This window comes from Sminthopsis crassicaudata, chromosome 2 (assembly GCF_048593235.1).
Source record: "Sminthopsis crassicaudata isolate SCR6 chromosome 2, ASM4859323v1, whole genome shotgun sequence".
NCBI classification, from domain to species: domain Eukaryota; kingdom Metazoa; phylum Chordata; class Mammalia; order Dasyuromorphia; family Dasyuridae; genus Sminthopsis; species Sminthopsis crassicaudata.
The window spans coordinates 255,617,556-255,641,910 of record NC_133618.1 but is presented as its reverse complement, the minus strand read 5'-3'; the positions used below and the strand labels follow the sequence as shown (position 1 = coordinate 255,641,910).

Sequence of the window (24,355 nt, the reverse complement as noted above, 5' to 3'; positions counted from 1 at the left end):
CAGTGTAAATTTTTTATCCTTGGAGAAACGAAGATAATTAGATCCTTTCCCCTCCCTGTGGAGGATGATCAGATACTGGCCGCTGGCTCCCCCTCTCCCTCCCTCTTCAGAGCTTCACTGTTCTCCTAGTGTGAATTGGTCACCACCTGCTGGGCAGCCCAGACATGGCAGCATCTGCTGTCTTCGCCCTCAGACTGTGGGGTATGCCCCTTCCCTGAAAAGATACAAAGACACGAGGATAAGGAGACCCGGACATAGAGATAGGGAGGCAGACGGAGAGAGTAATCCGGGGCCAGAGGAGACCCAGCCCCGAACAGGGACAGAGTCAGATTCAGAGAGACACGGACACGGACGTGGGATAGTTGGAAGACTGAGGCGAGAGTCAAGCCCTGAGACGTAGACCTCCGGACTCGCTCTCCCCATCCCGACTCCGGAACCCGCGATGCGGAGGGAGGAGGAGGAGGATGCTTCTGGCTCCGCTCACCTGGGGCTGGGGCGGGAGACCAGTTCCCTCCGCCTCTCCCTCTCCCACTCCACCCCGGCTCCTCCGGCTGTCTCCATGGGTCTCCTCCCTCATCTACCAGCCCGTCCCCCACCCACACACCTTCACACACCTACGCACCCACGTTAGCCCCTGGAAACCAGCTCGAGCTCTATTCCGAGCCCCCGCCAAGCTTAGGGGAGGATTGAGAAGGGGGAGAAGAAACTCCGGGGCGGCGGAACCTCGGAGGCTGCAAAGTGAAGTCCTTGGGCGGGGGCCGAGACGGAGGCGGAGGCGGAGGCGGGGGCGGGCGGGGCCCCCAGTGGTAAGGAAGTCTAGGCTCCGTCGCTTTTGGGAAGTCACTGGTGGCAGCCCTAGCGCCTGCGCAGTGAGCCCCCCACCCCCTCCTCCCCAACCCCGGGGGCGACTCCGGAGCCTGAATCTGTCGGCTGCGCGGGGAGCCCGGGATCCCGAGATCCTGAGACTCGGAGACTGAGCGACGCTAAGTAATCCTGAGAGATCAGGGCGCACCCTGAGCAGCAGACGGACGCCGATCCGCTGGGAGACACGCAGGCACCCCAGACAGAGATACTAAGGGCACACAAGGGACCCCGAGACACAGGGACTCTGAAGAAAGACCGAGAGACCCCTGAAACGGGGAGAGAGCGCAGGCCGTGTTGCGGACGCCCAGATGGTGAGTGCAGATCTGCCTGTCCGTGCCTGCGCCCCGCGTGTGTTTGTTGGGAGTGGTGGGGAGTCTGCAAGGAAAAGAAGGGTAACAGTGGGGGTCCGCACGGCCGAGGAGGAGGAGTCTGTGGGGGTCTTCAGGAAAAGAAGAGAGGCCTGTGGGAGTGTCTTTATAAGGAGGGAAAGGGGGAGGGGGGTCTGCATTGGGCGGTGAGGGCCCAGTGGGAGTCTGAAATGGAAAGGGGAAGATCCTGGGGAAAGCTGAGGGGGTGCTGCAGGGAGAAGGGGAAGATTCCGTGAGGGTCCGCAGCGGGACCGGAGGGGCGTAAGGTAGAGGTCGGGGGAACGGCGGGGAAGGGAAGGGCAGGCGTTGCTACATACTGGTCACAGGTTCCCCTTTTTCTGCGGTTGGGCCGGGAAATGATTGCAACAAAAGGGGTGCAGTGAGGCCCCAGGTTTCCGGACTTCCCATGTCCTAGCCCTAGTACCTTCAATCCCCCACCTGTGGGACAGGACGACAAGGTTCCTCCTCATCCCCGGGAAGTAGGGGTTCGGAGCCTCCCAGAGACACTGGACTCCACTTCGTTTCCACCAAGTTGGTGTGGGGGTGTCTAGAAAACCAATAAGTGGCTCTTCGGGGAGGGGGTGCAGTTTCATGTACTGGGAGAAGCACCATGTCGGGGGAAGGAAGGAGGTTAAGAGTCTATGCGGTCCATTCCGCTACTGTGAAGACATGTGCCCCTCCCCGCTGGCAGGAAGTGTTGGCTTTCCTCTGACTGCAGTCGGTGCCCTCAGCTAGAGTGCCTTTATGGCCTGAGCTGAGAGGCTGGAGCCCCCCTTCCAGGGAAGCCCCCAGGGGTTCTTTGCAGAATTGCTCTGTGCTTTTAAGCTTCTCTCGTCTTCAGCCACCCTAATTATGCTGGACTGTATTTCTGCTTTAATGTGGATCCCGTCTTTGCTGTGGATGCTTGAGGAAGGGGATAGGAGGAGAAGCTGGTAGAAGGAGCTCAGTTCAATCCACATAAGAGGCAGCATGGTGTAATGAATATTGGCTATGGAATCGAGAGGATGTGGGCTCACATTTGCCTGTGCTTACTTCCTACCTGAGTGATCTTAGGCAAATCACGTTGGGCCCTCATTGGGCCTCATTTTCCTCATCTGTAAAATGGGGCTGCTGCAGTAGATGATTTTTAATGTGGTTTACAGCTTAAATCTACCACCCCACGAGAAAGCATTTATTAATCACCTGTATGTGCCATCTTGTCCTTTCCTTCAAGAAGTTTACTACCCTAAAGGAGGATATGATATGTGCCTCATGTCCGGATAAAATATATAAAGCTGGGGGGAGATTAAGAAAGACCTCACAAAGGAGGTAGCCTTTGAACTGAGGTCCAAAGGAAGCCAGAGATTCCAAGAGACTGAGATCAGAAAGAAGCACCCACATTCCAGGTATAGCCTCTGCAGAGGAGATAGAATGTCCTTCGTAGAAAAGAGCAAGAAGTCTAATTCACCTGGATTACCAAGGGGAGTAAAATGTAGTAAGCCTGGAAAAGTAGGCAGGAGATAGGTTGTGAAAGACTTTAGATATCAAATAGGAGTTTGACTTTAATTTAGAGGCAATAGGGAACCACTCCTGCTTCTTGAGCAAGGGAGTGACATAATCAGACCTGCACTCCAGGAATATCACTTTGTTAGCTCTGTGGAGGATGGATTGGAGAAGAAAGATTGGAGAAAGGGAGATCCAATTATGAGACTGTTGCAGTAGTTTAGTCTAGAGGTATCATCCAGCTGAAATAGGGTGATCAAGTTAGTGAAAAAAGAAGGGATGAGAGAGATGTCGAGGAGGTAGAATCAACAAGATTTGGCAGTTGGTCAGATTTATGAGGTGAGAGAATATGAAGAATGGAATCAAAGTTGCAAACCTGGGTTACTCGGGTGGTGGAGCCCTCAACAGAAATAGGGAAGTTGGAAAGAGGGAGATAGAAGTATCCTGCAAGGACCCACAGGTCCCCACAAGACAGATTCTACTCAGAGAGCAACAAACTTCCCCCTTGTGTCTAGTGTGGGCAGAATCAAGAGTGAAAGACTTTTGTGGAGAGCTGTTGAAGGGAAGCGACACAACCCTTCTCTCTGAGAGCACTCGACCTAGAAACATAGACACTTAATCTTAGGTGCTAAGGGGACACAATAAAGCATAGCTCAGAGTTGGGTTAGGTGAGGTTAACAAAAAGACCCTCTGAGAGAAGAACTAGGAAAGATTTCTGTGGCGCACAGAGTGGACCTATCTCGGGGCAGCTATGTATAGGGCAGGAACCCAGGGCAGTTGAGGACAGTATCAGGCAGTCACGCCAACCCAAGTATCTGGGGGCCAGCCGGAACTCAGTTTCCAGAGGCAAGTGGGGACAGTCCTCCCAGGCCTGTCACATTTTACGATTTTATTTGGACATCGCTGACTCTAGGAACTTTCTTTTTCCTTGTTTGGAGCCAAAGCCTCCCCTGGGTATGAAAGCATCTCTCTGGGGAGACTTTCCCATCCTGATGTGCCAGGACTTTTTGGTCAGGCCAGAAGGGTTACCCAGGGATCTTGCATGTCTGGTCAGTTCTTATACGCAGGGATCCTTTGTGGTCAGATTGATAGTGTTATATCATTAGATTGGTACCATTATTCAGGTAGAACAGTGATTTTTACCCAGAGAACCCTTGTGGTCAGGTTGATAGTGTTATATCATGATCTTGATTGGGCTGATGATGTCACTCAGAGAACTCTCTCTCCCCATGCATAGCCACCACCGAGCTGGGAGGGAGGATGTCTCTTTCCCTGTTGTAGCTTCAGAGCTAGGGCCTCCTTAGAGTTTCAGCCAGGAACCTCCGCTGTTCCACTTAGTAGGAGGAACACTGAGCAAGGCAGAGAAGTAACAGAAAAAGAATCTGTCCTTGGATCTTTACCACTGTCAGAACCCATTTGCAGAAGGTCAGACCCTTGATTCAGCCTTGAGGATTTCAGGTCATTCCTGGCATTTGAAAAAGAAACTGTATTACATACAGTAATAAGATGAGGATTCTTGGTCAGACACCGACACCCATGGAAAAAGATTTTGAATTTCTGTGGACTGCCTACTCAATATAAGCAACTCAACCGTGGGCCGTGTCATCCCAAAAAGCTGTGACCTTAAGTACCATTGATAAAGAAGGTAATAGTCATATTCTGCTCTGTAGATTTTCACTGGAGTATTATATATTCAATTCAAAGTGCCATATTTTTAAAAGGTCAAAGACAAATTTGAATGTGTCAGAAAATATCTAGGGTGGCAAAGCTAGAGATCAGGCCATACAAGGCTAATTGGAAGAAACTGGATGTTTAGCTTAGAGAAGATTGGGAGCTAGAGAGAGAGTGGGAAGGGAATGATAGCTGTGCTTTAAGTGTCTGAAGAGCTATCAGAAGAAAAAAAGCTTTATATTAATTAGAACTTTTAGAAGGTAGAACAGATTGCTTTCAGGAGGTTGTGGATTTCCTTTTCCAGGTCTTCAGGGAAAGGTTAGATGTTAAAGATGTTACTTGATGTCAAGGATGTTGTAGAAGAGATTTCTATTCAGATACATATTGGCCAATGTATCTGAGATTAAGATTCTTTGATTCTTCAGGAAAGAATCGATTAGCTACCAGTGGTCTCTGATAGAGAAAGCTCCAAGTTGCCTAGGAATAACCTGATTGAGGGCGATCAATTGGCTAACTTCCACTGAAGCCATTGTTTGTAGAGGTTGGGTGCTACAGATGACATCAGTTCTGATGGATAACAACTTTTCCACTCAGCTTAGATTGCATACAAGATCTTAGGGCAATACCCTCTCATCCCTTCACTATTAGAGGTACTTTGAAGATTTGGGGGCCTCCAGATTTAAATGTATTCTCCCCCCATCCTGTGAGTTCAGAAAATACATGAATCCAGTTTGGACTCAAGTTGATTTGAATGAAAAGCTGGAGAGATTTGTTATCCAAGCACAGGTAAGGCCTTCCAAGGCAAGGAGAAAGACTTTAAAATTATATGTCATAGTACAGAAAACTGATTTACCTTTATTATTTGCCTTTTAAGGACAATTCCGTTTAGTATAATTCAACAGGCTTGGTCTGTTCTATTCTAGGTCCTATTCTAGGCACTTAAAATAGAAATAAGACCCATGTTCTACCTTTAGGAAGTTTGTAGTTTGTGGAAGAGAGAGAACTGACCTAGATCCTATCCTTAGGAAGTTTGGAGAAGGAGCAGACTCAGGCTCTGCCCTCAGAAAGCATTTAACCAAGTGAAGGATTGTGGAGGAACGGATCTGATCTTGGGATGTTCATATTTAGGGAAAAACAAAGAAGGAACAAGAACTTGGGTCCTTTCTTTAGGGAAGTCACAATCTAAAGAGGAACAAACCTGAGTCCTAAACTCCAGGAATTTAGGGGATAGAGATAAGAAATAAATCCAATCCTTGCCTTTAGGGAGATCACTATCTGGGGGTGATGAACACAGCCCACTTGGGTCCTAAACTCCAGGAGCTCATAGTCTGGGAGGAGACAAGAGAATAAGACTGCAGATTCTGTGCATGAAGAATGTACATCCTGGACTTCCAGAAAACAACAGATAGATGCAATTATAATTAAAAGGCAGGAGGTGAACATGGATGATGTCAATCTATGAAATCAGAGAGTAGAGATGAGCTGTGACAATCAGCAATGTTTTCAGGAAGAAGGCGGTATTGTGTGATAAACCAAAAGCATGCTGGACTTGGAGCCAGAGAATTGAGATATCTTGGTTTCACTGCCTTTTTCATGAAGACAGTATTAAGTGTATGTGTGGAAAATAAGTACAAAATAATTGGGGGAGGCAATAACAAGAAGAGGAATAGGAAAACTTTTTATACAAAGAACTGAGCTTTGAAGGGAGGTACAATTGACCGGAATTAAAGCCAAGAAGGGAAGCCATTTCAGGCAAGGGAGACAACTTATACAAAGGCATATAGGCAGGAGATGGAATGTCTTATTTGGTGAGCAGTGAGAGATAGTAATGTATAATCAGTCTGGCCAGATAGTCTGGAACCAATTTTTTTTTCTTTTTTCTGAGGCTGGGGTTAAGTGACTTGCCCAGGGTCACACAGCTAGGAAGTGTTAAGTGTCTGAGACCAAATTTGAACTCGGGTCCTCCTGAATTCAGGGCTGGTGCTCTATCCACTGCGCCACCTAGCTGCCCCCTGGAACCAAATTTTTAAGGGCTGTAAATGTCAAAAAAGCTTCTATTTTCTCCTGGAAATAATAGAGTGCCACTGATGCATATTGAGCAACATAGTGATATGGTCAAATATACTTTTAAGAATATCAAAATGGGTAGTTTTGTGGAGGATAAATTGGAAAGGAGAAAAATTGGAGGCAAGAAATTAATTAAGAAACTATTACAAGAGTTCAAGAGAGGTGATGTAGCCTTGACTTACTGTGGTTATGAGGTACAAGGAAGTCAGCAGGAAGTTTACCCTAAAGAATGAGGAAGTCAGCAGGACCTAAACCAGGGTACCTGATCTGAATTAGGGGGGTGTCCTGTACCATCAAGGCACTGGGACCATCAATACTGATCCAGTTGGAGTTCACCTTATACCCTGAGCCAAGTACCCCAGTACTAAGGCAAGAAAGTCACTGGCAGAAGGCATACCTGGGCTCCCATTTTTCTATGTTCATGACATTTCAGCTATTTTGACTCATCTGGGTCCTTCAATAGAGTCCAGGACACCAAGACCTAAGTCTCATACATTTAGACACACACCCCTTCATTGTTAATAGTCAGACAATTCTGAGAACTCATATTAAGTTGCCACACTTTGCCCATCAGCTCCTCAGCTGGAGTCCAAGACTTGCTATTCCCATGCGGAATACCATATCACCTAGCTCTCAGAGCAAAATATTGGGCAAAAATTTATTTTATGGCTCTGTTCCACTAGCAGGATCCAGAATCCCAGAAAATTACTGCTAGGACGTGACTTCATGCCCCCCCCCCCCATCCCTTAAAAGTCCCCATCTGAGCCTTGAATTAAAAATCCAGGTGTCTAAAATCACTAAGGGAGGTATGGCCACACCCAGGTCTAGCCCATAGAAAATTTCCCTCCAGGGCCCCAGGTGACTGAGCGTCTGAGATTTGATTGGCTGAGACTCTCCATCCTGCCCCAAAGCATCTGGGGATTCCCTTCTGATGAATCTCTGAATTCATTTCTCACAATGCTCACCCATTTTTGGTTGTGTTATGGATTATCAGGGTATCTAAGTGGCATTGTGGGTCGAGCGGACTCCGGAAGACTCATTTTCCCCAATTAAAATCTCTGTGACCCTGGGCAAGTTAGTTTGCCTCAATTTCCTCATCTGTCAAATGAGCTTGAGTAAGAAATGGCAAATCTAGGAGAGTGGATGGAGGAAAGGAGAGGAAAATTTGGAACACAAGGTTTTCAAGGGTCAATTTGAAAAAATTATCCATGCATATGTTTTGAAAATAAAAACGATTCAATAATTTTTTTTTTAAAGAAAGAAACGGCAAGCCACTCAGTATCTTTGCCAAGAAAATCCGAAATAGAGTCACAGAGTCAGACATGACTGAAAAACATTCTAGTGTTGACCCAGCTGGCCTTTAATACCCAGATTTAAAACTTGGGATACCCATGGACCCCATAGGCGGCTTGTGTCTCTAGCCCCAGGTTGACCTGGAAAGAGAACACACTTTCTGTCTAGGCTACCTGCCCCCCTCTCAGGCCCCTATTTTTAGGGGATGTGGGGAACTGTGATAGAAGGAAAGGTGGGAAGATAAAGTCAAAGCAGGCATGTGGCTGACATTATGCAAATCAGGAGCCATGGGAGGGGAGATCCAAACTAGGAACCACTTTGGGGAGTCTTAAAAAGAAAGCCCTAGCTCAATCCGGATGCCCCAGTTCCCTAGGCCCCTCCCCTAGCCTGGCAAGCCCCCACCCCCGCAGCGGATGTATCAAGTTCCACTAGTGGGGGGGAGGGGGGACTGAAGAAAGTAAGATCCTGGTAAGGATGGACCAAACAGACTGGGGGAGGGGGTGGTCCGAGTCAAGATAAGTGAAGGGAGGAGTCATCAGGATCCTGGAGCCCTACCTGAGAGAGAAGGCCTGAGCCTTAGGAATGGATTGAAAAATAATAATAATGAAAATAATTTTGACTCCTCTTTTCAAAAACCTTAAGGGAAAAGCTCTTTGATCCAGGTTCCTCCATCTCACAGAAAGAATGTCTAACCAGGTTTCTCCTCATGCATAAATCTGCATTGCCACCCATTTCTCTTAGGTTCAATGCTTTGTTGATAGTAGATGGTTGGCAACTTCCTGGGACTATTGGGAAACAGTGAACTTAGAAATAACTGCACCCCCCCCCTTTTCTTTTCTCCATCCCCTCCTCTCCCCTGGGCCTCTGAGATCAGAAGGTAACACACTTGGCTACCTCATGCATTCTTTGGCCCCTTCCACAAGGAGCCCAGTCTCCTTTGGCTTCCTTAGGACTTGGTCTTTCTGGTGAGTGATGTCCCCCTCCCCCTAATCTCCCCTCCTCAGAATAGGATCAGGGAGGGGCTGAGAGCAGGAAGCCAGGAAAGAGGAACAACCCTCTCTTCCGGGTTTCCGGCAGAGAAATGACTGAGCAAACCCATGGGGAGGGCGGAGATATAATCCAAGAGGCTCTAGAGAGGTCTCAGGCTGAGGGGGAAGGGGTAGTAGTATAAAGCCTACTTTATAATCCATCTCAAATAATAGCCTTGGTATATCAAGTGGGAGGACATAACAGTTCAGCAGTCAGGTTGGAGAATCATCTGAATGGACCTGGGAAGTCTCCCTGAGGAAGGTGACCTCTCAGCATGAAGAGATCCTTAGCAGCAGCTTAACACTCCTATCTCAGGTTCTGTTGGTACTGGAGTTTTAACTGGTCTCCTTAAAATAAATTATATCCACGTGAAGACCCTGGCTCTATGAGGGGAGGCCCAGGAGCTCTGAGAGGCCCAGTCATCAAACCAAAAATATTCCTTAGAGACTTAGAAAGCAAGTTGGGGGGAAAAAGTCCTTGACACCAGATTGCAGGATCCCCTTTTCCCAAGGCTCCAAGCAGCTACAATATCTGGAAGGTGACAAAAAAAAGGGCCTGGGAGGAAGAGAAGGGATATTACTAACCTAAGAGTGCTCCCAGAGTTGAGGGAGGAGGAGAGAGTAGGACCAGTCTACTTCTGATTTTTCCTGATATAAAACCTCTATTTGCCTCTTTGCCATTTCCATTCAGTTCTGCCTTTTTGGGGCCAAAGAGAACATGTATGATCCCTTTTCTATATGACAGTTTCCTCTTAGCAACTCTTCCCATGTTAAAAACTGACTCAGAAGTCAGAGGTGTATTGAAAAAGGCTAAGTTAGCAAAACTACTCAGTGACCATTATTTGTAGGTTTTCTGTAACCACCAACTTACCGAGGCAGCCAATTCCACTTTTGTACAGATCTCATTGTCAACAAGTGCTTCATTGTATTAATCTGAAACCTGCCTCCCTCTTTTACTTAAAGTACCTAACTTCTGACTGAGCAACACCAATTTAACATATTATTTACATAGAGTTCATCAGCTATTTGGAAGACATCTTGTAAAATCTTCTCTCAGTGAAACACACTCACTTCATCAGTCATTCCTAATTAACATTGTCTCTAGTCCTCTTATGTTTCTAATCAATCTAATTCAGAGGGAGTCCAGCTTGCTAGTATTGCTTTTTTCCCAAATGAAATATTCTAATGTAGCCTGACCAAAACAATACAATAAGCCTTGTCCATTCACTCATTCTGAACACTAGCTAGCATGTTCATCTTGATTCATCTTGAGCTTGCAGTCCCCAGATCTTTTTCATTTGAAGTATTAAATTAGTCCACACTACCCCTAATCTGTACTTGCACAGTTGATTTTTTCAATCCAAATTGAATATAAAAACAAAGTTTACATTTGTCTGTATTAGATCTTGCTATATTAGAATCAACCCATTGTGTAACCTATTGAGGTCTTTTTGGATCAAGATTCATCAGTCCATTAATCACCACTTGGGGGAGGGGAAGGGGAAGAATGAATTGTACCATCATCAAATCCTCATGTCTCACTCTTGTCTACAAGAATAGGATGAAGGACTTCATCAAATGTCTTGCTGAAATCCAGACATAACATGGCATTCTTCTGATCTATCGGCCCAGGAACCCTATCAAAAAGAGAAATAAAGCCTGGCAAAACATATTCTGGATGAAAATTGTGAGTGGTGGTGGTGCAGCAAGACAAAAAACAGGTAAATGTTCCAATTTTCAAAAAGTTTAAAACTTTTCATTGACAGGCCTATGAACTTGAGTTTTATTCTTGGCAAAATCCTAAAAAAATGACCAAAGGAAAACTTTTTTTAATCTTTAGAGTGAGACACTAGGAGCATGCTTATTTCTAATCCAGACACAGCACTGCCAACTTTTAGTCTTTTGGGGAGGCTTGGTAATCTCACCTATAAATCCTTTTGATAAGATATCATTCATCTTGATCTGATAAGTTGAACTCATAGAAAGTAGATTGGTACTCTCTTCCTATTTCTTCATTTCCATATCAATTCCCTAAGTCATCATTTTTCTTCCCAATCTGTAATCATTCTCATTGGCAGAGAAAACAGAAGTAAAATAGGAATTATCACAGAATTTTTGAGAGTTGGAAAGTACCTCGGCTACCAGTTAGTCCAGCCCACACCCAAAAAGGAATCCCCACTATACCATTCTTGACAAGTCCACCATAACATTCTAGCCTTTACTTGAAGATCTTCATTGAGGGGAAAGCCCACCATCTTCCAAAGAGGGCTGGCCTACTTCTTATTTCTTCCAATATCAATGCTTTTTTGCCATTTTTATCCATTAATCCCAGTTCTGCCCTTTAGGCTGCTAGGTAGTACAGTGGATGGAACTAGGCTTGGAATCAAGAGGACTCATCTTCCTGAATTCCTCAGACACATTAGCTGTATGGTTCTGAGCAAGTCAACTGTTTGCCTCAGTTTTCTCATTTGCAAAATAAGCTAGAAAAGAAAATGTCAAACCCCTCCAATATCTTTACCAAGAAAATCCCCAAAGAGGTCATGAAGAGTTGAATATAAGTGAAATGACTCAATAACATAATCATGTGACATAGATTCGTTGCCTTTCACCATACTGGCTACTCTCCTCTGGATGCTCTTCATCTTAATCAATGGCCTTTATAAACTTGGGCACCACACTGAACACAGGACTCCAGAAGTGATTTAACCAAAGTAGAATATAGTCAAGCAATTTTAGTTTTTTCTCTGTCATCCATTATCATGGACCCATCTACCTCAAGTTTTTTTTGTACCTCTTCTTGTCCCCCAACTTAGCTTTTTAAAAAAACATTCTTGAGCTTAGCATCCATTGCCAGCCTCAGTTGGTCTCTCCTGGATTTTGCATTCTTGATGCTTTTAAGAGGACCATGACATCTGCAATTTCTTGCACTTGTTTCAGTCTTATAAACATCTTTTAAAAATATGAGTTGCTCGATGATTCCTCTGAATATCCACATCAGTCTTTTTTTTTAATGCTTTATTGATGCCTTTGACTTCATTATGACTTCATTATGATGCATTTAATTGACTTAATGCTTTATTGACTTCAAAGACATTTCCCACTACTACTCATATTGAATCCTCCCTTGTGACAAAAACAATAAAAATACCCAATAGCCAAACGTTGACCAACAAAGTATAAAATATCTGGACTCATAGAATCCCATCTCTAATATGATAGGAGGAATCTTTCACTACCTCTTCTCCAAGACCTTTATTGTTGTTTTTTTGTTGTTATTCAAAGTTTAACTTCCTCTTGGTCTTTTCACTTACATTGTAGTCACTGTATAAATCATTCTCTTGGATCTGCTTATGTATCTGTTCACATGGATCTTCTCATGTTTCTCTGAATTTTTTGGCATTCCTTACATTAATTTATACATCCTAACTTTTTAACCACTTCCCAATCTATGGATATATATCTTTGTAAATGCCCTCCCTTTTATATTCTCATTGGAATAATGTATTTATATTCTCAGAATACCTATGTGGACTTTGTCATGCTGGTTATAGATAGGAAGAAGAGGGAAGGAAAGCAATGGGGGTGAGGACAACAGGTAGGACAATGTGGTAGAGGAGATAGGAAACTTGGGTTGGAATTCTGCCTCAGACAATTATATGCTAATGGACAGGCCTGTCACTTAAATACTCTCTGCACCTTAGTCTCATCTATAAAATGGCAATCATATTGGCAATCATATTCCCAGTAGTATTTTCTTCACAGAGCTATGGGGAAAATCACATGAGAGAATGTATGTAACTATACTAAACTATAAAACAGCAATCTTTAAATTCAGCTTTTAGGGTTAGTGGGATTATATTTAGAGTAACAGAGAATGAGGTTATGGGAAGAGAACCAGACTTCAGTTTTCTCAGCATTAAAATGGATTCAAGTGCTCCTTTTATATAAACTGGCTGCATGTCAGCCTAAGCAGATCAATCACTTAATAACCTCTCAGTTCTTCTGAGACAGGTTTAGAAGACTTTAAATTGTTGAACATGTGCAATGCATGTGATAAAAGGAGCTTCCTTATTAGGAGTTCCTTGGGCCAAGAAGTCACAAGTCTAGACCAGAAACTTTTTTATTAAGTAGTTAACCTTTATACTCTCAAGAGTCATCATGGAGAAGGTTGAATTTATTGGAGACAAGATGATGATTCTTGGTATGCTTCCAATTCTGTTGATAGCAGTGCTTTTTCTCTATCTTCTTCCTAATTTGAAGTTAAAATCATAGCATCTCAAGACCTTGTGGGGACCTTAGTGATGATAATCCAAGTCCCCTCTTTTTTACAGATGACCTCGAGAGGAGAATAGACTTCCCTAACCTGATACAATAGAGCTGAAATTCAGGGGTCTTATTTGGCCAATCTTTGGACTGTGTCTGACTTGGCCTAGGATTTTTGAAATTCATTTAAATTCATTCAGAAATATTTGTGAATGAATAAATGAGAGTAACAAAACCACACTGACTTCAAAAGCAAGTCCAAACACATTGGCCTACTCCCTAATTAAGGATGCTGCATGTCCTTTTGGGCCAGCTTCTCTTATAGAGTTTTAGGCCACAGAGTCTTACCTTACTTCCTTACTTCCTTTTGAAGTCTGCTCTCCCAAAAGCTTGTTCACCAGATTGTATCAAGTTTTTTCGTCTATTGACTATTAACTCTTAAGATGAAATGGCCATGTCTCCCCCAAGTTCCTATGCGTCAGTCATTGAACTTTTCATGATCTCATTTGGGGTTTACTGAGAGACACTGGTGTGGTTTACCATTTCTTTCTCCAACTCATTTTACAGATGGGGAAATTGAAGCAAATAGAATTAAGTGACTTGTCCTGGGTCACACAGCTAGTAAGTGTCTGAGGACAGATTTGAATTCAGAAAATGAGTCTTTCTGACTGTAGACCTACACTCTATCCATTGCACCTGCTCCTTCCTGTACATTACTAATTAAAAAAAAAAAAAAAAAACCACAATTTCTCTCATTGCTTTTCCTACCATCTGAAAGCTAAAATTATCAACAAGAGAATTTAAGAGTGTTATCTCCTTTGATTTTAACAGAGAGCTCCAACAGTGGTGTATTCTCAACAAATTCCCCTATATACTCAGTCAAGTAGCATCTTTGCATTTGGGGGTTTCAACTATAACATGGATCTTCCTCCAAGTATACCACATCACTTGAAATTTTATATTGGACACTACTTTTCGTATCTACCCTAATTGACAAGGCTTGAGATCTGTTATAATCTATCTATACTATCTTCTTCTTATTTAACTGTCATTTATTGACCTTCAGAACACTTTCCAACTTTCTCCATTAATCTGATATCAAGCTTTGGTCTTTTATCATCATTTAAAGAGATTTCCTTTTTCATGCTCAGAGATTTCCATATTCATGCTGCTAACCATGGGCATGCATTAAGCATAAGCCTGTGTCAGCACACTTGATCCATAGTACATGTATGCCTTTCTTCAGTACGCCTGTAATACCCTGATTTCTGAATTCCTCAAACACCTTAATGCGAACTTCATCATCCTACTTCTTACATACTTTGACATAATCATATACTGGCCTTTATTATGCATCAAAAGTATACCATACCTATCTGTCTACTTCTACTCACATTAAATCAGCTTTTTGCCATTTCCTGTGACTTCCAGGACCTTATTCACTCTTTTTTCTCAGTCCATTTCCCCAAAAAATAGTTTCATTTCAATGTTTCACCATCTGTTATCAAATTTATTTTCAAATTAGTACTAATTAAATGACATACTTGCAAAGTGTTTAGCACAGTGCCAAGAATGTAGTATGCACTATATGCATAATTATTCCCTTCCTTCCCCTATTCTTCTTGAATACCTTGTTCCCCTGACTTTCCGTTGTTCTAGATCTGACTTCTCAACCCTGAGTACTCCTTATCATCCAATTGTTCAGACTTAAGCTGAACGTGGAGGGAGAAACATATGTGCTATTGTGGTATCTTGTGTTATTGTGGATTTTATAGCTGATGATTAGGCCAGGAGAAGAAAATGGCCAAGGATGCTGGGGAAAGAGATCTTAAATCTTACTTGGAGGTATGATTGTAGAGATAGGGGACAACTCCCCAAACTTATATTCATAGGATCTAAAGCTAAAAAAGGATCTTAGAAATCATCTAGTACAACTTCCCTCATTTTACAGATGAGAAAACCAAACCCCCAGGGTGAGGTCAAGTGACTTGAATAGAAAGTCCCACAGTAAGCAGCAAGGGTAGGATCTCAACCCAGGTCTTCCAAATCCCCATCCAGTGATCTTTTCACTCCAGCATGCTGTTCTCTCTGCCAAAAGCAATATTCTTGACATGCCTTAATGATAATTTCATACTTCAGAATGTGGAAGGGAAGAAGTAGAACTGCTATTCTGAACCAAATTCTGACCAATAAGGAAAAACTAGTTGCTAAAGTTAAAAAAAAAAAAGATGTGAACCTTAGGAGAAAGTAATTCTTTGTAGACAAGGAGAAAAAACTTGAGAATAGTCTGAATGCAGCCTAAATCACTTAACCCTATTTTCCTCAGTTTCTTTAAATACAAAATGAGCTGAAGAAGGAAATGGCAGACCACTTCAGTATCTTTGCCAAGACCACCTCAAAACAGGCACAACTGAACAACAGCAACAACCTTAAATTTAGGGAGAATTAATTTCAAGGATTTTGGGGGGGAAAATAAGCTTTCATGTTACTCAGGGGTGAAAAGTTTTCAAGAATGCAAATCTGAAGATATAAACAATTTCAGTAAGGAAGAAAAGAGGAAGCTGCCTAAGACTAAAGTGGATACATAGAAAATTCACTGACCATGTTATAAGCAAGGGCAATTGAGAATGAACACAAAAAGGCTATCACCCTGTAAAAAAAAAAAAAAAAAAGTTTCATTATTGCTAAAATTCAGTCTGTCCAGGCTATTAATTAATGCTAAGGACAATCAAAAAGCCTATAATCTAGGGAACTGAATGAATTTCCAGTTGTAATTGCTGAATCTTTGTCAATAATGTTTCAGAATCCATGGAATCATGTGTCACTTTAGGATTAGGAATAGGAAAAATAAAAAATGGGTTAAATTCTTCCAGTAGTTAGGCCTTCAATCTGTAGCAAAATTCTAAGAGAGCATTGATCACCAAGTGTCAAAATAGCTTCATTAAAAACAAGCCATGGCTGATGAACCTCATTTCTTCTTTTGACAGGATTACTATCCTAGTATCATAGAAATATGAGATACCTGGGTTTCAGCAAAGCATTTGAGAAAGGCTTAGATAATATAGTTAGATTAATTTAGAACTGATTGATTAGCCAGATCTGAAAAAAAGTGAGCTCTTAATTGGTTCTTGCCAGCTTTGAGTTCGGTTGCCAGTAGAGAACCCAAGGATCTCATTCTTTTCACTGTACTGTTCAGTATTTCTGTCTTTGATTTTCATAAAGGCATATATAAACATCTTTAGTTGATGTGAGACTTGGGCTTTGAATCAGATTCAAAGAAAAATGGCTAGAATGATGGTCTACATCTAATCAGAATATATAATTGAAATGAATGTAAAGTCCTACATTGGGGTTAAAAAAACATCAACTGCATAATTATGGGATATGGGAAACGTGTCTAGACAACAGCTTTGTGGGGGTAAAAAAATCTGAGGGTTTTAGTTGACCTCAATATGAGTTAAAGCAATGAGGCAGTCAAAAAAGTAGAGGCAATCTCAGGCTGCAATGAGAGGCCAATGTCTATAAGTATCCTGGAATTGGAAGAGACTTTCATTTCAAAGAATTCAAAGACTATCTAGCCTAACCCTAAATTATGTTGTTGAGAGAACTGAGGCTGAGAGACCAAATGACTTACTTAAGGTGTCTTGGCTAAAAAATGATATGGAATTCGAACTCATCATTTCTGACTATCAGGGCTCTACTATCCCACATGGGAAACATAATTAGTTCTGTCTTCATCAGACCACATTTAGATTATTGTTGTTTAGAACTTTGCACTTGGTAAAGAACATTTACAAACAGGAACTGATCCAAATTAAGGTGATCAGAATGGTGAAGGAAATGGAAATCAGTAGGTACAAAGATTGATTGAAAAGAACTAGGGGTGTTTTGCCTGTAGAAAAGGAAGTCTTTTGGAGATATGACAACCATTTTTTAAAAATATTTGAATAACCATCATGTGGAGCATATGGTCAGACCAATATCTTAGAAATGTTCATTTGGCAGCTGTATGAAAGATGGATTGGCAAGAGAAAGAGACTGGAAGCAAGAAAACAAATAAGGAGGCTATTTCAAATAGTCCAGATCAGGGTTAACAAATAGGAAATATTAGACAAATTTGAAAAGCTTTGTGGAGATAGTGCCCACTAATTAATTAGATGGGATAAGGGAAGGGTAGGGAAGAAAGAGAAGTGTAAACCTAATGACTGGAAATATGACAGAGATAAGGAAGTTTAGAAGAGAGGAGATGAAAATGAGCTCCATTTTGGAAACTTTTGAGTTCGAGGTTCATATGAGCTATTCAAATAAAAGATACCAGCAGACAGTTGATGATGCAAGACTTCACATAGGAAGTTAGGAGTGACTAATAGAGATTCCTATAATTTCTACTTTGTAGAAATTATCACTGAACCCATAAGAGGGACTCTTTGTCAAAGATGTGATGAATATTCCTGTTCCTGTATGGGCTGAACTAAATGGCCTCTGAGGTCCCTTTCATGGCTGAGATTCAGTGATTTCAGTGATAGTGATGGACCTAGTATGTATTATTGTGTGCTTTTATATTATGTTGCCCTCCTAGATTTAAGTTTCATGGGGGTGCAGACACTCTCTTCTCTAAGCTTTGTCAATCACTCACCACCACCACCTCCATTAGCTAACAGTGTTCTGCAAATAGTAGAGCTTGGTCAGTTCTCAACCTCTATTAAATGAATTGTCTAAATAATTGAAATCTCCTATTATGACTCTATCCTGCCTCTACACAGAGGCAGGTCATCTGTCAGGAACCCATCATGCCCTAATAGCCTGTAGTACAGTGTGCACTGTATCACCAACTTCTCTCTCCTTTGATCAGTAACCAGAAGTTCCCTACCAGGCTTCCTCCCCTCAGACTCATGCTTTCCCACATAGGATCCCACATTTTTGAAGTACCAATCTACTGACCCTTCACTTTTATCTATCACTCTATCTATACATAGATAATCTAAAGGTATAAACATAAGATCTAGTGATCTTATTCAGTATAACCCTTCATAACCATATTCTAATCATAGAGCCACATATCACCAAATCTAAAATCCAACAGAGTAAAAAGTTCTCACTGATACCTTTGTCATCATCTCCAGTTCATTGTTTTTACTTCTCATATTCTTGTGTATAACCTAACTCTGGTTTTAGTGTTGTTGCTTTTATTTGATGTTGTCACATTACTAATCCTTTTCTCCTGTGTTATACCTGCAGATAGAATGGCATATGTGGTAGCTAGGGCAGCTAGGTGGGGAAGTAGATAGTGTATGGGGCCTGGAGTTAGGAAGACCTAAATTCAAATACAGCTTCAGATGCCTACTATTGTGTGATCCTGGGCAAATCACCTAATGTGTTTGCCTCAATTTCCTCAACTGTAAAATGGGACAATAACACCTCTCCCCCCACTTTCCACCAAGGTTGCTGAAAGGATCAGATGAGATATTTGTAAAATATTTAGATTATTACATCTTATTATTATTTTACTAAATAATATAAACAATTTGGAAAATATTTTTCCTCTCCCTCTCTAGTTTCAATGTAAAGCCCTTTTCAATAGAGCGGCAAGAAGAGATATAATTTATTAGTCCACTTTAGATATTTTCCCTTGGAGCAGCTAGGTGGCGCAGTGGATAGAGCACCAGCCCTGAAGACCTGAGTTCAAATTTGGTCTCAGATACTTAACACTTCCTGGCTGTATGACCCTGGGCAAGTCACTTAACCCCAACTGCCTCAGCAAAAAAATTATTATTTTTTGAAAAAAGATACTCTCCATTCTTGGCCATCATTCTTTACCTTTAATCTGCATCCATGATGAAAATGTGACATACATACATACATACAATGCACACACACATACATACACACGCACACATACACACACTAACTATTGCCCAGGACCCCATAATCCTGAGTGGTGTTTTAGAGGTTTTTCCTGTCAGTGTCATTCATCTCTACACAAATCAGCAAAAAAAAAAAAAAAAAAAAAAAAAAAAAAAAGTGGTTACAAGTGTGAATAGGCTTCAAGAAGGGTCATAAGAACTAGATTGACATATTTTGTTACTTTCAGAAGCTATATAATGTCATGGCCTCAGTTTTCTCACCTGTGAGTGAGGAGATTCAGCAAAATAATCTCTAAGGTTCTTTCCAAGTTTAAAGATCTATGTTTCATGGTGCCTCCCAATTATTTATCTCAAGCTGACCTGTGACCACCTTGACATCCCTCAGAAAGAAGTCACCAGCTATTAAGACTCATCTCTTCTTCCTAGACCAGTACAGGTTGACATCCTTTCCTGGAAGCACCTAAACGTCTTTGCCACTATTCAGAAGAACACTGAAAAGTGTTCCCCGCTCTGGAGTTGTCTCAGCTTTATTCTTCCCATTTTTCTCTACCACCTTTTTTCATTCTCTTGACACTGATTAAGATTGCTTCTTGCCTCTGACTTCTTTATGCCCATCTCCTGAAGAGTTTGTTCAATCTTTTCATTCTTTGTGATAAACTAAAGAGTATACAGAGAGACTCCATTCTTCTCACCTTCTCCTGTGGTAATGAGATCAACTCACATTTTATTCACAAGAATATGCCCTTTGTTTTCCCTACCTGTTGAAACTGAGATAACTTGTTCTGATATAGCTCTTGCTGTTTATCTTCCCAATAGCCTCCAGCTTAAAGAGGCAAAGGGGAATTGTGGGGAAGAACTCTGAACAAAATTTTTTCTAGATTTTTTTTTAGACATTATTCACCTTTTTCTGGGGCATTTTAGCTTTTTCTGATACCTTGTGCTAGTCAGGTGGCTTATTTGTAATTAGCAGCTTCTAGCCAAACCCTTTTGCTTAATTATAGGAATTGTCCTCATGAGGAACTCTCCTGAAAAAATTAATAGTGGACATTTATAGCTTAAGTGTTTCATATATGTTGTCTCCTGATCCACACAATACTTCCTGTAATGTAAGCATACTGACTTTCAGCTACTTCACATCTATTTCTTTCTCTTTTCTCTTCTCACTGCTAATCATACATCAGTTACTTTCTATTTGTATTTTGCTTTCTCACCATGTCAAAGCTTCTGGAGAAAGGAAAATGGGAGAGCTAGCCCTGAGAGGACAATGGGGAACCAACCTAAGCATTATTTGTCATTTAAGGATCAGGGATGTGTCAGGAGTCTGAGCTGAATAACCAGAAGTCATTTCTAAAGAACAGTCATGAAAGAGGGGGAGAGAGAAGAAGGTAAGGGGTTATGTGGTCCCTTCCTTCTCCTGCAAGACCAATCCTGGGTCAAATACAGTCCACTCTGAATTATCCAGACTAATGAAGATGGAATAAAACAGCAGAGCCCAAAGTGCCTTCTCCTTATCTCTAGAAAGTCAGGCTGATCACATTCTTGGCTGGGTATTGGGAAGCCCAGGCTAGGATTGAGAGTTTGCTCTAATAAAGGTTAAATACTATCCCTCTCTGCAAATCCAACCCAGACTCATTTCTCCTCATTATATGTTTATTTTCCCTGTAAAGCAAATACAAATTGAAGGTAAATTCTATATTTGGGGGAGAGGTAGAGGTCCTTATTCACTGGTCCCTCTGCAAAGGGAGGATCAACAAGGTAGGTCAGTATTAAGCCTATTTCTCTATTTTCCCCAGAACATCTAAGCAAAGAAAGAGTGTGGACGTTTTGAGACCCAAAGTGGAAGGAGAACTAGGGGCAAACACAGTCCATTCATGCCGACAGCTGATGAGGCTGGGAAGCAGGTGAGAGAACAGCTTCTTGACCTCAGATTGCCTTTTTGAGGAAATAGGAACAACATACCTTTGGGATACAAAGAATAAGGAGAAAGTGGAAAAGATTCACTGTTCAGAATGGGAAAATCCATACACTGGGAAGGGTTAATCCCGGGGTTGTAGGGGAAACCATACATTAGGGCAGGGCCCCAGGTCTCCTTACTCTTGTTTTTCAGCATACAGGGCCTGAGGAGGCAGACAGGCCCCCATCTATGTCCCGAAATGACCCAGCCCCTCTGGCTCCTTCCCGGCCCAATGCCTGCTGCTTCTGCTGGTGCTGCTGCTGCAGCTGTTCATGGTATGTGTTTGCATACGTGTGTGTGTGTGTGTGTGGTGTGACCTTAATCAATGAGTGGTCTTATTCTGACTTCCTGACACCAGCACCTCCTAGGTAGTACTTACTCTCCAACATCTATGAAGCGGCCGCTTCTTTACGCTCTCACGTAAAGCCAGAAGTCATCCTCCTTCTTTGGGTAGGACAGCCTCTAAAACCCTGATCCCAGGAGGCACAGTCCCAACAACCATCCTGGATCCCAGGACACTTACCCTTAAGGTCTCTTGACTGACAGCACAGCAAGAAAGCCATGCTATACTTAAAACCAACTTCAGTAGCATTTGACCTTGGGAGTCTCTAAGTGGCAGCCATCCAGCCCCTTCTTAAGCCCTCTCATCCTCTTTGCCACCATCTCTGGCCATGATGGGAGTTAGGGGAGACAGAGAAGAAGAATACTCTTATCTTCACCATTGGTGAGCTCCTAGTCCTGGGAAAACAGGAAGAGCAGTTTGGGGTCCTGTCCTTGGGCATTTGCCAATCTTGGGGAAACAGATGAGGAGCAGTAATCATCCCTGTTACCAGGAGACAGTAAGTGAAGAGCCTGGGATCTCGAAGATTTAAAAGGAAAGGGTAAGATATGATTAAGTCCTACATCATATGGTTTTGCCTATGGATTTAAAGCCCATCACCACCACAGCTAGTAAGCTGTGAGATCTTAGGCAAGTTGTCTTCTTTCCTCAGTTTTATTTTAGCCATCTATAAATGAGTTTAGACCTAGGTGACCTCCTAGACTCAAGGTCTGACATTTTATAACTCCATATTATATAACAACTTTAGAATATAAAGATAGGAAAAATCACAAGTTGGAGAAGTCTTCTTAGAGAAAATAGGCTTCTCAGGGCTAAAGGGCTGGGCCCTGCTTCTGTGGAAGGAGAAGGCTAAGGAAGGAGGGGTTAGCCACACTGAGGCTAGATGGAGGGATCAAAGCTTACTGATGGCAGAGGCAGAAAGGCATATTCCTTTTCCTCCCCTGGAACTCCAAGTTCTCGGAATCTTCTAGGAGTGGGGCCTGAGTCTAGGGTTCCAGGACTTCCCCCTTCCAGCTTAAAGTATTTACAGGCACTCTGAGGTAATAAAAGTATCTGGGCCTAGATTAGGAGCCCAAAAGTGTGAGAATATGTGCAATATGTCTTGAATTTGTGTATCACTATGTATATGTATGCTTACATTTGTAAGCATGTGTCTGAATCCATGTGGCCCAGCTGAGGAGGGATTGGGGGGAAAGGGATGACCATGTTAAATGTGTCATGTGCTGGTACTACCTTTCAATCTCATTGTTAGGAATGAAGATCGGCAGCGGGCTTGGAAGACCTCTAGAGAGACCAGACTGGAGACCATCCCCAACTGTGAAACTTGGTAATTCCCTCCCATTACATGCCCACAGTCATGGAGGAGGAAGCTCCTTTCCCTGGGGGACTTCACAGTCGGGCTAGCAAGTTTCAGCAGTCAGAAAGCTTGACTTTGGCTCTGAGGGGTGTGAGGGAGAAAGGTGGTGATGGGAGAATAAAGGTCAGATGATACCCTCACAAATGTCTCTCTCCTCCATGTGGACGTACACGTTTGCAGCACCAAGCCCAGCCAAGAGGAAGTCCAAAGCTGGGCAAAGTCTTTTGACAAGCTAATGAAGAATCCTGCTGGCCGAAATGTGTTCCGAGAGTTCCTCCGGACAGAATACAGTGAGGAGAACATGCTCTTCTGGCTGGCCTGTGAGGAGCTCAAGGGAGAAGGCAACAAGCAAGCCATCGATGAGAAGGCTCGCCTTATCTACGAGGACTATATTTCCATCCTTTCTCCCAAAGAGGTGCGGCCCAGGGCCCCCTGAGCCCTCAGTAACTTCAGTCTCCCTCTCTCCTCCCCAGCCTAAGATCCTACCCTCATTCCCTTGTCCCTGTATTTCTCTTATCTCCTCCACACAGTCACCATGCCCAGGATTAAGACCACCATTAATGCTTGGCACGTAGGGCATGTCCCCCTACAGAGGGACTGGGGCGATGGGATGGATGGTGCCGTTATCTGGCAGATGTCTTACCCATGTCCTGTTCCCTGGGAGATAAGCGCTGGTCTGACTGATCCAGAATTAACCTTCCCCTTTTGCTAGTGTGGAGTCAGCTAGAGGGTGGCACGGGAAGCTACAGAAGAGCCAGTAAGGTTGAATTCCTGCCCTTTGCCCCCGGGAGGGGAGGGGAGAAGAGGGGCGTTCTGGCTCTGGGGAAGGTAAGCCCCAACCCTCAGGGTACCAGCAGTGCATGCTCACCTATGATCCTCATACTCAGGTGAGCCTGGACTCCAGGGTACGAGAGGTCATCAACAAAAAGATGCAAGAGCCATCATCCCATACATTTGATGATGCCCAGCTACAGATCTACACCCTCATGCATAGGGACTCCTACCCTCGCTTCCTGAACTCAGCTTTCTACAAAGCCCTGCTCCTCAGCACCTCGAGATCCTCCTCTGAGTCCTAGGGCAGCCTTCCCTCCCCATGGAAGGGATGGGGGCGGCCTAGACTCTTAGCTCGACAGCACCCAGAGGGACACGATCTGGCCACTTTGGAAAATGGGACCAAGGGGGCAGTTATGCCCCTGCCCCCACTCTTAGAGAAACCTCAAGTTTTTCCACACAGAATTGCCCTCTTTCCCTTGAGGTCACTGCCCACTACTTGTACTACAGTATTGGACCAAGTTATCTTCACAACCTCAGGCCTGACTTATTGTTAATAATAATAGCTCCCATTTCTATAGCGCTTCATGGTTTACAAAAGTGCTTCCCTCACAACAACCCTGGGAGGTAGGTATTGCAAGTATTTTCCCCATTTTACAGATCAGGAAACTGATGACTTGGCCAGAGTGACACAGTTAACAAGTGGCAAAGAAGAGACTCGAACCCAGGTCTTCTGCCTCCAAGTCCAGTGCTCTTTCCACAACACCACAATGCCTCATTTACTACTGAACCCCCTCAGAGGGGTCCACAGGACTCTCAGGAGAAGAACTGGGTATTCAGGGCAGAGTGGGGCTGTGGAGGGTGTTGTAGGGTGGGAGGACAGCCCTCACCAGCAGAATCTGCTGCTTTTCTTTTTAAATGGTCACTTTATGCTCCCTCCTCTCATCCTGTCTTCTGGCCAACAGCCTCCCCCCAGGAAGGGAAGGTTTAGTATTATTTTTTTAAGTCTCTGTATAAAGAAGTGTCAAGTTTA

The 24,355-nt window shown here is 43.1% G+C and overlaps 1 protein-coding gene across 6 annotated transcripts; it reads left to right on the top strand.

Moving 5' to 3' along the window:
- Positions 1–839: 839 nt before the first annotated feature.
- Positions 840–24,355, top strand: RGS19 (regulator of G protein signaling 19). 6 transcript variants are annotated; one of them, XM_074288933.1, is made up of 8 exons: positions 868–1,175; positions 10,329–10,494; positions 20,201–20,285; positions 20,694–20,801; positions 21,015–21,129; positions 22,447–22,521; positions 22,732–22,966; positions 23,439–24,355. In XM_074288933.1, exons 5-8 carry the CDS (start codon positions 21,044–21,046, stop codon positions 23,625–23,627), a joined length of 585 nt encoding a protein of 194 aa, XP_074145034.1. In that variant the 5' UTR covers positions 868–1,175; positions 10,329–10,494; positions 20,201–20,285; positions 20,694–20,801; positions 21,015–21,043; the 3' UTR covers positions 23,628–24,355. The 6 variants fall into 6 exon arrangements, with proteins under 6 accessions (XP_074145030.1, XP_074145034.1, XP_074145032.1 ...); XM_074288931.1 differs by having other exon boundaries at positions 21,008–21,129; XM_074288929.1 differs by lacking the exon at positions 20,201–20,285 and having other exon boundaries at positions 840–1,175; positions 21,008–21,129.

Excerpts from the sequence above, each read along its gene's own strand:
- RGS19 (XM_074288929.1), top strand. The coding sequence starts at position 20,772 with ATGCCGACAGCTGATGAGGCTGGGAAGCAG. Across the intron at positions 20,802-21,007 it reads CTGATGAGGCTGGGAAGCAG|CATACAGGGCCTGAGGAGGC; the intron begins GTGAGAGAACAG and ends CTTGTTTTTCAG. Across the intron at positions 22,967-23,438 it reads CCATCCTTTCTCCCAAAGAG|GTGAGCCTGGACTCCAGGGT; the intron begins GTGCGGCCCAGG and ends CCTCATACTCAG.